General features: G+C 40.8%; 1 protein-coding gene across 1 annotated transcript in view; it reads right to left on the bottom strand.

Moving 5' to 3' along the window:
* The window catches only part of PRKCI (protein kinase C iota), a 141,579-nt gene that overhangs the window by 18,534 nt on the left and 109,801 nt on the right, over window positions 1-13,244 (bottom strand). Inside the window, exons 10-13 of the mRNA XM_040349332.1 lie at window positions 11,980-12,077; window positions 11,188-11,274; window positions 9,288-9,423; window positions 229-316 (exon numbers count right to left, since the gene is read on the bottom strand). Of these exons, the coding sequence (XP_040205266.1) occupies window positions 229-316; window positions 9,288-9,423; window positions 11,188-11,274; window positions 11,980-12,077 (409 nt within the window). The remainder of the gene's footprint in view (window positions 1-228; window positions 317-9,287; window positions 9,424-11,187; window positions 11,275-11,979; window positions 12,078-13,244) is intronic.

The raw sequence follows: 13,244 nt of genomic DNA, 5'->3' as shown, positions 1-13,244 counted from the left end.
GTTTATCTTGTGCACACATTTCCTAAATGCCCAAATTTATAAAAAGAGAACACATATACACAACCATGCATCTGAAGCTGGTGGTACTAGTGAAGCACCAAACTACCAAAGCAAAGAGCATGCTCCCAGAAGACTATGACAGCAGCAGCTTACAGAATATAAATTGTGACACAATGCTTTCTACCATCATTTAGAAACAGACTGAGCTAATGGATTAAAAATGATTACCATAATCTTCTCCCCGCAGGATTTCCGGAGCAATGTAATTCGGCGTGCCGCAGAATGTGCTTGTGGTATCTCCAGGTCGTAAGCCTTCCTTTAATAAACCAAATAGGATAGTCAGGGGAATCCTCTAGCATGCACTGTCCATCTATGTCCTATCTAATCACCAGATTTCTAATCCAACCTGTGCACTACCAGAAGAGGAGGAAAGAAAAATCATCAGAAAACTGTTTTACAGTCTCCTGGTGATAGCAGCCTTTAGTTCTAGAGCAACCACACAAATTCTGAATATTCATGAAGAATATGAGGTAGTAATACTATGTATGGCATTTGCTTTACACACACACATAAAGACCTCCAACTTGATAACGTGATAGGTTGTAGGCTGTGTTTGCCATACAGACATTATAATGTGATCAAGAAGAAAAGACATTATGAAGGAGATAGCTAACAAAGAATGGGCAGGAAAAAGTTATCCTCCCTGGCGGTATTTCCGGGTTTGGCTCGGGGTTAGATTTCAGTACCATTAGCGGTAACCCCGAGCAACACTCGGGATTGCATTGCAGAATCCTGGTCCAGTGTACTCACCTTGTCACTCGGATCCTGCGATGTCCCCCGGCTGCGTAGGCGTGCTGTGTCCTCCGCCCGATGCTCTGTGTGCCGGGCTTTGTTCCCTGCAAGCATCGCAACGCATGGGGGTGGAGACCAGCGGCAAATTAAAAAAAATACACAAAACATAATACATACAGTACACTGTAATATTACATTACTGTATCAAATCATTTCACATCCCTTTTGTCCCTAATGCTTTATCAAGTGCCATGCCTGCACTTTTATATTATATATTTTTTCTGCCTGGAAACTTGAGAATGCCCATGGCAACCAAAAAGTGTCCTTTTGCAACAAAAGAGTTTTTAGACCAGCTAGAAAACAGCGATAGTAAATTAGAATCACTTGCAGAATTGAGCGATAGTGAATCGTGGGGAAATATACATTTATTATTATATTATTTTTATAACTTTTTATAGTTAATTATATTATAATTTATGATTTCGCGTTTTAAACTTTATCATACCCAGGATGTCTACTAGAATCTTGTTTGGACAGAGTTAAGTGTGTTATTACTAAGAATTTGGGGCAAAATCCTCAAAAGGGATACGCAGGCGGATCTGCTGTTCCGCCTGCGTATCCCTGTGCCTATCTTTGGAACTGATCCTCAGAAGCAGTTTTCCAAAGATAGGCAGAAGATCCGACATCTGTAAGAGACTTACACTGTCGGATCTTAGGATGCAGTACCGCATCCGCCGCTGGGGGCATTTCGCGTCGAAATGCCGCTTCGCGTATGCAAATGAGGACTTACGGAGATCCACAAAGCTTTTCAGCTTTGTTTTTTCTCCGTAAGTTTACGTTTGCATGCGTAAAATTAGGGCTGCTTTTACAAGGTGTAAACTGTTTGTTTACACCTTGTAAAAACAGACCTTTTTTTCGATCGCCGCGATTTTTTTTTAAATTAGATTTTTTTTTTTCCGCCGTATCTTTTTTTTAACCCGTCGCAACTTTATTGTCCCGTCGCAATCCAAAAAGCCCGGCATAACGTAATTTTGCGCGATGCACATCGGGAAAATGACGTCACGAGCATGCGCAGTACGGCCGGCGCGGGAGCGCGCCTCATTTAAATTGTCATCGCCCCCTGGATAACAGGACCGTCTTGCGCCGGGAGAATTTAGGTTACACTGCGTGAAATTTCTAGGTAAGTGCTTTGTGGATCGGGCACTTAGGTAGAAATTTCCCGCCAGTGTAACTTAAATGGGAAAAATTAAGTTAGGCTACGATTTTGAGGATTTGGCCCTTGAGGCCTACAATCTAAAATGCCAAATTTCTATGCAAAACAACGTACCGCTTTGAGACGCAAAAATCTGACATAATCATACCGCCAAGGAGGTTAAAGCAGACCTAGGTTAATAGTCTTTCTATGAGGACTATTGCAAACAATAAAATGAGAAAATACTTTCTCTCTCTTGCGCTTCTTATGGGATTAAACATGAGAAATCTCCTCTATAGGGTACACTCGTGGAGTGTTTAAAATCTAGCAGAAATATCTCTTCAGCTGAAGCACAGACCACAAACCCCAGTTAGCCCTTCTGGAAAAAAAAATAATGTTTTGTCTGGAGCTCATCTTTAAGAAACTCAGGAGGTCCTAAATTATTTTCGATCTCTCTCAGCAGTGCAGTGTATACAGCTTTAGGTAAGCCCTTGCATGAGCACCTTACTCCAAGAGCTAATTATAACTTATGCGACTGCCATATTTGTTTAGCTTGCTGAATATGGTTCACATTCAAAACACTTTATTGATCCAGGGACACATTCAATGCTTTCAGTTGCCATTATATGCTCTGATGGGTCTCTGGAGTGTCCCTGTACCTTGGAGGAATGGGCTGCATACCATCCAACATGAAGGCTCTCATACACTAAAGCTGGGACAACTAAAGAGGAGCCTCGATGAGGCAATGGGGCTTCCACATATATTTTTCAAATATTTCACAACTAAAACCTCTGTTTTTTACACAAATTGTTAGGCGTTGTAATTTTTTTGCTGGCTTTCTGGGAAGTGTGCTACGAAATGCATTTTGTTTGCTCTATGCAAAGACTTTCCATGCTCCTTACTCTAAAGCAGGGATATGCAATTAGCGGACCTCCAGCTGTTGCAAAACTACAAGTCCCATCATGCCTCTGCCTCTGGGTGTCATGCTTGTGGCTGACTGAGTCTTGCTATGCCTCATAGAACTTGTAGTTCTGCAACAGCTGGAGGTCCGCTAATTGCATATCCCTGCTCTAAAGCCTAGTTATACATTTTTGCGGTTGTCATTTTTGTTTAGCTTCCACTAAATAGAATCTGTCAGAATAGAAATATATAACCCACCCACCACTCCATCTTAAGTATCAGACAAAACATAGTTTAATAAGGATAAAATATACATTTTTTTAATTTCCCAGCACAGCTGTAACATTTTAAAACAGAAGGATCAGATTTTTGCTCAAGGAATACATGACTGTTTTGATTTAAAGGAAAAGGGCAAAAAGCAAAGCTGTCGAGCAAAGGGAAATTCAGCATGAAAGATCAGACAAAGCAGCACATAACAGGCTGATAACAAGAACAGCAGGGGATGTCAAGGTAGAAATACAGCAGAAAGTCCAATACAAGCTTGCTGGAGAGACAGGGTGTTAAACAAGTCACAAAAAGAAAACCATAACCAGTCATAACCTAGCACTGGTGCTACGAGGCCAAAGGCTCATTGACAGGAAATAAATGACATAACGCCATATAAATAGTGGACAGTAAACAAATAATACGTGTAAAGAAAAAAACAAAAATCCAGTGCATAAAGTCCGCTGTACACACTGTAAAAAGTTTCATAGCTGTGAAAACATCCACGCATTGCTCCAAGTAATAAGCAGCACTGCTTAACAGAACTGATTGACCCTCTATTAGTACTGCTTCACACTAGCAACAATGAAAAGAACGAAGACTGGACAGCCGCACTCCAAAATCGCTTTAAAAAGAGATGTCTTTTTATTTTTCAACTGTACATGCAGTCACTGCAAACCAACAACCTACAGTATGTCCGACGCGTTTTGCACTGGCAGTCAGTGCTTAGTCATGGCTTTGTCTGTCCTACTGCTTCACACTGGTGTGGTTTCTGATGCAACCTGAGTCGCACAGAATGACAAGGAAAATGACATTTTTACGGGTTTTCATTCACATCCATGCATTTTAAAGCAGTGCGATTTTTGAAAAGTTACCTGTGCTACTTTGGTGTGATTTTAGTGTGATTTGGCTCCACAGAAAATACTAACTACATCCAAAGTCACATCAAAGTTTCACTACAAAATCACACTGAAAATCCCGTCGTAGCAGTGTGAACTGAGCCTTAGAAAGTTAGGCAGCTTAACATCTGGCTTCACTTTTTGACCAGTTTTAAGGACAGTATAGGCAACATTTATGTCCTGATGAATTGTGTCATAGCATTGAGTAGGACAGTTCACAGAATGTTTTCCTAATTTTTCAGAGAGGACCAGCTGCTGCTGTTTATTTGATGAAGGATTGTTGTCTTCTTCTATAGTAGTTTACTATTGCCTTGTTTCCACTGAACGGAACGGTTTGGGTCAGTAGATTTGGAACGGTTTAGAACGGACCGGTCTATTCTCGTGAGTGTTTCCACTGCAAATCGGACCGTCGGGACCATACAGGATTTAGAAAAAATGCCTAGCACGTCCACCAATCAGTGGAATGTATTGCATCTCCGCCCTAATGGAACCGTTCCATTTTCTATGGCCCCACATCTGAAGCAGGACCCAGAATGGTCCGGTACGGTTCGGTTTAATGGCACACTTTCACAATGGAAACACCCAAAATAGCGTACCGAACCGATCCGCTCAGTGGAAACGAGGCATAAATCTAACTGAAACGCCCTAGATCTGTACCAACTAGGAGGGATGGGTTGCTCATCATTCAGCCTTGTGTAGTATTCAATAGAGGCTGACTTACTGTCAGCAGGATGTTGTCTCTCATTCACTGCTGGCCAATTCATACAAAATATTAGCTGTATATGCAATATTCATTAAAAGTAATTTCTTATTTCTTAACCTAATTTATGCGAAAACACTACAGATCACAAACGCAAACATCCAAAATGTAAAACGTTCTTGATTTCTATTTCAGCCACAAAATATACACATATACACACACGCAGACAAGCATGCAGACTTAATAGCCATCAAGTTATCTTCTATGTATATAAGAAACCAGAAATTAGTCTGCAATAGGAATGAGATTGTAGTGAAACATTTGGCAATTATCTTTCACAAGGGAAAAATATTTCCTGACGAAAAGCAATCAGATCTGTTCCTGGATCAATAATCTGTTAACCTACTCAAGTGTATAGATATAAACTGGCAGAGATGGCTTCTACTATCACACAGGGACGTTCCCAATCTTCTAGCACTTAAAGAATACAAGATTATAGAAAGATATTTTAAAAATCAGACCCTGTTATTCCAAAATGCTGGAAGAAATTGCCTTTTAGTGTTTTCGGAGAAAGAAGTTTTGCTTCATACACTACTGGGTATTCAATGGACCTTGACCTCAACCAGTCTGTCTACCAGACTGTGTCACATACATGTGCATGGCAAATGGCAAGTCTGAGTGATCTTGTTAAAAATTAATAGCAGTCACACAGAGGCCACATTCCCAAGCAGATGCTATCCTACAATTATTCGTTTCACCCAATTGGTATTCATGTAAATAACAAATCGGAATTCTTCACTTCAAAATATGCAGACGTTTACAGGAAGGTTTTATCCAACATTGACTTGCTGTTAAAAGTTACAAGATCAATTCTGCCTCCTCCTGGCACTAAGCCACCCCCTTGTCCATCTATCAAAGCCAGAACTGCAGAACTGGTAATACCTTGAAATACTTTAGGGTTGGCTCACTTTAACTGCTTGCCGACCAGCCGCCGCAGTTATACGGCGGCAGGTCGGCTCTGCTGGGCGAGAGCACGTAGCTATAAGTCACCTCGCCCAGCAGCCAATAGAGGCACGCGCGCCCCCCCCGCTTGCCCCCGACTCGCGGGCGCGATCGCCGCCGTGCACCGGCGATCGCTCGTTACAGAGCGGGGACCGGGAGCTGTGTGTGTAAACACACAGCTCCCGGTCCTGTCAGGGGAGAAATGCCTAACCGTCTGTTCATACAATGTATGAACAGCGATCAGTCATTTCCCCTAGTGAGTCCACCCCCCCTACAGTTAGAACACACCCAGTGAACATACTTAACCCCTTCCTCGCCCCCTAGTGTTAACCCCTTCCCTGCCAGTGGCATTTTTATAGTAATCCAATGCATTTTTATAGCACTGATCGCTATACAAATGCCAATGGTCCCAAAAATGTGTCAAAAGTGTCCGAAGTGTCCGCCATAATGTCGCAATACCGAATTTTTTTTTATAAAAAATGCCATAAAACTACCCCCTATTTTGTAAACACTATAACTTTGGCGCAAACCAATCAATAAACGCTTATTGCGATTTTTTTTTATGAAAAATATGTAGAAGAATATGTATCGGCCTAAACTGAGGAAAAACATTTTTTTATATATATTTTTGGGGGATATTTATTATAGCAAAAAGGAAAAACTTTTTTTTTTTCAAAATTGTCGCTCTATTTTTGTTTATAGCGCAAAAACTAAAAACCGCAGAGGTGATCAAATACCACCAAAAGAAAGCTCTATTTGTGGGGGGAAAAAAAGGACAACAATTTTGTTTGAGAGCCACGTCGCACGACCGCGCAATTGTCAGTTAAAGCGTCGCAGTGCCAAATCGCAAAAAGTGCTCCAGTCTTTGACCAGCAATATGGTCCGGGGGTTAAGTTGTTAATCTTGATCTGGAAAGAACTATAAACCAATACATTTTCCTGACTTTTCAGAAAATGAATTACAGGCTACTGTGTGGGAAACACAACTAACAAATCAATGTGAGAGCTGGGCATCAATCTCTCTATACACAGAGCCCACTAAACCCTAAAACATAACTTTTATTCATACACAGCAAAAATAACATATGTTGACAAAAATGTAAAAACCCTGAACCTGCAGGTGAATGAAGGGGATTAAAAAATCTGGTAGGAGTATTCAAATTTGGTTTTCCTCAAAGAGAAACATTTCCTTAGTGATGTCCAAAAACTGGTCATACTAATGAGTGCCTCCTACACTGTTTTTACATTTTTCTCTGCATCCCTATATAATATAAAGCACATCAAAAAGTGAGCACCCCCACTCAGTGCGTGTTAAACATGATCCATTATGCTGAATCTCGAAGAACGCCTTCTCTGCTTCTTTCCATTGATGCACAGAAGGAGTTTGATAGGGTCCACTGGGGGTACAAAAAGGCTGTTCTACATAAATTCAGTTTCCAGGGTCAATTTCTTTCTTCCATACATACTTGCCCTTTATTCTAGCCCCTTCACCCAAGTCTTTACTTCAGGTCATTTATCTAAAATTTTAACAATCACAAATGGCACCCACCAAGGATGCCCACTCTCTCCTTCCATTTTCAGTGATGGAGCCCTTGGTAGAGGCCATCCGGTCTCATTCCCACATATCAGGCTTTAATTTTCAACAAAACCTTGGTCCTAGCTTGCATGCCCGCACCCATTTAAAGCTGTGGCTTACTTACATTTGGCCAGAAAAGTCCATCTCATAGCTAGGCATAATGCTTACTGCTAAAATGTCCCTCCTAGCAAATGCGAACATCAAGCCTCTTCTCTCAGACATTCGCAAGGACCTGACCTGCATAGCAAAAGCTGAACTTATCCTGGGTGGGAAAAAACGTCTCCTTTAAATGTTAAATGTTGGTCCTTACAAAAAATGGGTACATCTTTCGCACCCTCCCAGTACCGCTTAAATTATCCAATTTTTCAGAGCTCCACAGAAAGCTTAAACATTTCCTTTGGCAGGGCAAAAGGGCACATTGCTCCCATAAACATCTCATTCAACATAGAAAAGTTGATGGAATGGGCCTACCAGACATAAAGGACTATTACTTATCCACACTATGCTGATACAGATCAAACACTGGTTTATGTCCCCTACTGAAGCCCTATAAGTTGGTATTGAAGCAGTTTGCGCTAAAGTACCCAGCATGAAGCTTCTGTTATTAGCAGACGCATGGAAGCCGCTCACGTTGTCCACTCTTCCTCCGACAACAATTTAGGCCTGGAGAAACATTAAGATCCCTCGGTCACCATACTTAGGCTACCTATTGAAACATCGGAAGTTCTGCTCACTTATTGATCTGTTGATCAATGGGTTGAAAAAGGTAATAAGGTGGATCGATGAATTTGTGGAGCAGGAGTCCCCCAACTTTGCTGGCTTAAAGGGGTTGTAAAGGAAATGTTTCCCTAAATAGCTTCCTTTACCTTAGTGCAGTCCTCCTTCACTTACCTCATCCTTCCATTTTGCTTTTAAATGTCCTTATTTCTTCTGAGAAATTCTCACTTCCTGTTCTTCTGTCTGTAACTACACACAGTAATGCAAGGCTTTCTCCCTGTTGTGGAGAAAGCCTTTTGAGGGGGGAGGGGTGAGCAGGAGTGTCAGGATGCCCAGTAACACACAGCTCCTTTCTCTATCTGCAAATTAGAGAGCGTCCTGACCCTCCTGCTCGCCCCCTCAAGAGGCTTTCTCCACACCAGGGAGAAAGCCTTGCATTACTGTGTGTAGTTACAGACAGAAGAACAGGAAGTGGGGTTTCTCAGAAGAAATAAGGACATTTAAAAGCAAAATCGAAGGATGAGGTAAGTGAAGGAGGACTGCACTAAGGTAAAGAAAGCCATTTAGGGAAAAAATTGTTTTTCTTTACAACCCCTTTAATACAATCCAATTTTATGGGTAAAACATGCTGAGTTTTGTGGTTGGGGTGCTCACTTGTTGATCTGCTTTATATTATCAAGGGATGCAGGGTAAAATGTAAAAAATGGTCTGGTATGGGAGGCACTCATTAGTATGACCAGTTTTTGGACATAAGTAAGGGAGTGTTTTTCTTCATGGAAAATCTACTGGATTTGTTTTACCCCTGCATCCACCAGCAGGTTCATGGTTTAAATTTGTGTGCCAATATATGTTATTTTAACCGTGTATGACTTTATCAGTTGATCTAAAAATAAGTTGAGGTGATGCATACAGCTTGGGTCTTGAATCCATGATTCTTGCTAGGCAAAATGTAACTAATGTAAAATAATTTTTAGGACATTCCTATAACAATACAATTAATTTATACACCTTGATGAAATGACCACAGTATTTTTTTTCCCACCCATTGAGACCTGCCATGGCTTTGCTTGATAAAATAATGCAGATCAGTACACTTTCAAACCAACTATTTTGTGATAGGAGTCATTCTGTGGTTTCTATTTCCTCTGTGTTTGATAGGTGATGTAGTGCATTGTTTGCCTGGAATGATTCTGAATAGGGCAGGCATTCGCTTCACTAGACAAAACCCATAAACCATTTTCCTCACCTTGCACATGCCATAGTCAGTAAGTTTTATGTGCCCTTCAGAATCCAATAAGACGTTGTCCAGCTTTAAATCCCTATAAATAATTCCCCGCTCGTGGAGGTAGTTTAATGCCAGACTGATTTCTGCGGAGTAAAACCTGGAGGGAGAAAATAATAAGTCTATTACACTCAGGGAATATGGGCTAGAAAGTAATAACTGCAAAATAAATCCTACAATAATATGTGTATTCTGATTTGTAAATCAGATTTTTACTTATAACCACAGACAAACAACACATCTGCATTCTTTTGACAGGCTGCTTACAATGTGTGTTTAGATTGCAGAAGACTCAATTTTTTCACAGGATATTGTGGAAACACTATGGGGTCTATTGGTGAAAAAAAATAATGCATAGCCATTCCTCCAGCGAATCTGCATGTACATTCATTCTATAGGAATCGGCCAAAACAAATATTCTTTAGGCCAGTGTGTCAACCTTTTTCCAGTCAGGGAACCCTTGAAAAGTATTTTAAACCTCAAGATACCCCAGTCTAAGGCTTGGTTCATGATAATGTGTGTCGGGGAACTTGCGCACATTCGGACACTTCCCCAACACGCTTGCTTCTCTTTAGCAGATGTGCAGGGGTGTCATAGTTTCTTAAATGTACCCCTACTGTTTGGCAAACACAGTATGTTTTTGGTGTGGTGCAATCTTTAAAAAGGTTAAAGGACTTCTTTCCCTGTGTTTCGGTGGGTAGGGAAACCCACTGGAATGAATGGGCTGCCCTACAGGCAGGACGTGGCTGCACATATGTTAACCAAGGGCTCATTCACACTTGAGGTTGAAGGACAGTAGAACCACATATTAAAGATGCATTTTTACTACTCCCAACTGCTGCCACTTTCAGCCAGGGACGTACACATGCTTAGGGCATGGCTGGATGTATACCCACAAATTAATGCATTGCGCAAGGTTGCAGTACGATAATGCTGCATTTAGGGGGTTAAAACAGGCAGTGAGGAGGCAGCATATCGCCTCTTCACCACCCATCAAATGCCTCTGAAAAGCGATCCCAGAATGGATCACTTTTCAGAGCAGTTTCTGTCCTTACTGCACCAGGTACTGGCCTGCAGGGGGAGTGGAAGTGCTAAGGACTCAAAGAGCTGCCTCACTCCATCCACTGCTTTCACTTTACTGTCCCAACCAAGCTCCTGCTGTGCCGATGTACAGTTAAGAGAAGAGGGAGCTCATTCGGATCGGACAGCCCTTCTCGACCAGGATGCTGTAAGCACCAGTGAGGACCTCAGACGGCACCCCAGCTGTTTTAAGAAATTTCTCTTCTGAACAAATGTTTTTTTTTATAGGCAATAATAAAATACCATATTTAGGGTCTCTAGATCAGTGTTTTTCAACCTTCTTCCATTCAAGACACCTCCTAAAATTTTGCACAACCTCGAGGCACTGCATTCTAAAATTTAAAAACTAAACTAATAGTTTTACATGCTATTGGCTGGATCGGATGTAGATGATGATGTGATCTGGATATATTGAACACAAGCGTTTTTTGAATTCTCTTTCTATAGATGATCAAAATTGGCTGCTAAGGTTACATCTATCCCTGGCAAGTGGTAGTAATCATGTGGATCTCTTGGGAGTCATTGTGGTGGTGGATTGATTTTTTCATCATGTGAACTTCACTGTCTGGATATTTTTCTGTTATTTATACCACTATATGATCTGATTATTAGTTTACTTAATGGTCGGTTAGATTTATACTATTAGCGCAACAGGTATATTTTAATATGGTCTTTATTGTGATAAAATATCTCGTGGTCGTGTTACAGCTTTTAGAGATACGCATTCTTCTCATTTTGTATGCACATAAGTGCGGTTATCATTTTTCTTCTTTTATTAACAAACCTTGCATGTTCTTCTGGAAGCTTCCTTTGACGCTGCATATGAAACATCAAGTCACCACCATTTACATATTCAATAACAAAGAACAGCCTGAAAAAAATAAAAAAACACAAGACCTAAATGCATCTAAAAGGCACAGTATGAAAAATACTACCGTTTATATAATCTAATACTCAGTGGAGGTAAATTTTACAGCCTGCAGGTTCCTATGGACAACTTATTCCATACTTCCTTTGCTGCATATTTTAAAACACAAAGCCGATTCTGTTTTTTGGCAATTAAAAGAAAATATCTGGGTGAACAGTATCTTTGTGCAATTATTACATATTTGTAGAAACCAGTGACAGATATCGTATACATTTAACAAGCTAGTAAAGGCAACCTGATAATTGGGTATCTAATCAAAAGCTGAAAACAACATGTACAGACGTTCAATAATACATGAAAGACTCGAGCTGTCAATTTAACCAAATAAGCCTATGGTCTAGAGAACAAAAAGCATACATAAATATTGTTTCAATACACAAACGTACACATACTGTACATTTGAGAAAAAAACAAGACATTGCTTGTAATGTTACTTTAATGCCAAGAATCACTACCTAGCCTAGCACACGAAGCAGTCAATTTATCCACCTCCACTTGCAGTCACAAACTATGTGATCACAGTGCAAATCAGCTCTAAGCCATATATCAACACAGCAGCGAGCAGACAGGAGCGGTGGTCTATGTTTATTCAATACATTATCTGCACTAGGAGAAAGCCTCAGGTCAGCCAGAGGCTGTAGATATTACCTGCTTTCTGTTTGGAAACAGGAGTGTAGACCAACAAGGAAAGGGTGGTTTGAGGCTTGCTCAAACACATGTTTCTCTGTCTGAACCCAGTCAATATCCTAGACAAACACAAACAAAAAGATTAATGGTCCACGTGATAAAAAAGTAAACAAGGCACAATAGTCACGGTATAGAAACCAATACAATCATGCACTACCATAGGACAACACCTGGATCCCTAAAGTCTACAGGAACCACAGACCAAATTACTCACTGGATTTTCATTAACTCTTCACCGAGACTGCAACAATAAAAATGTACCCAGTGGAATTCAAGCCATGGAGTCTCACTTATTCTACAATAGTAATCATTGTTTCAGTCTGTGTGTTAAATTCTCCATGATGTAAAGAAAATGAAAAAATACCAAAAAAATATTTACCTGCTCCGTGCAAAAGTTTTGCACAGAGCATCCCTGATCCTCCTCTTCTTGGGTCCCCCATCTGCGCTCCTGGCTCTTCCACCCTTGACCAGTGCCCTCACAGCAAGCTGCTTGCTATGGGGGCACTGGTGCATGCTCGCTACCAGGCCCTGCCCCATGCTCTCTCCTCGTTAGCTCACTAGCTGTAATTGACAGCAGTGGGAGCCAATGGCTCCCGTTGACGTCTCAGCCAATGAGGGGAGAGAGAGGGACCCAGGACAGACGAGGCTCCCGTGCACATCACTGGATCGAGAGGGGTCTCAGATGAGTATTAGGGGGGCTGTGGGGAGAGCAACACAAAGAAGTTTTTTTTTACCATCATGCATAGAATGCATGAAAGTAGAAATTTAGCCTCTACAACCACTTTAACCACTTGCTTACTGGGCACATAAACCCCCTTCGTGCCCAGGCGAAATTTCAGCTTCCGGCACTGCGTCGCTTTAACTGACATTTGCGCTGTCGTGCGACGTGGCTCCCAAACAAAATTGACGTCCTTTTTTCCCCACAAATAGAGGTTTATTTTGGTGGTATTTAATCACCTCTGTGGTTTTTATTTTTGCGCTATAAACAAAAAAAGAGCGACAATTTAAAAAAATATATATATATTTTTTACTTGTTGCTATAATAAATATCCCAATTTTTTTTTAAAAAACTATTTTTTTTCTCAGTTAAGGCCGATACGTATTTTTGTAAAAAAAAAAAAAAAAAAAATCGCAATAAGCGACTGGTTTGCGCAAAAGTTATAGCGCCTACAAAATGGGGGATAGATTTATGTTTTTTTTTTTTACTTGTAATGGCGGCGATTTTG

Source organism: Rana temporaria, chromosome 4, assembly GCF_905171775.1.
Source record: "Rana temporaria chromosome 4, aRanTem1.1, whole genome shotgun sequence".
Classification (NCBI taxonomy): Eukaryota; Metazoa; Chordata; class Amphibia; order Anura; family Ranidae; genus Rana; species Rana temporaria.
Note: the sequence above shows the minus strand (reverse complement) of the source record. Positions and strands in the feature narration are given on the sequence as shown.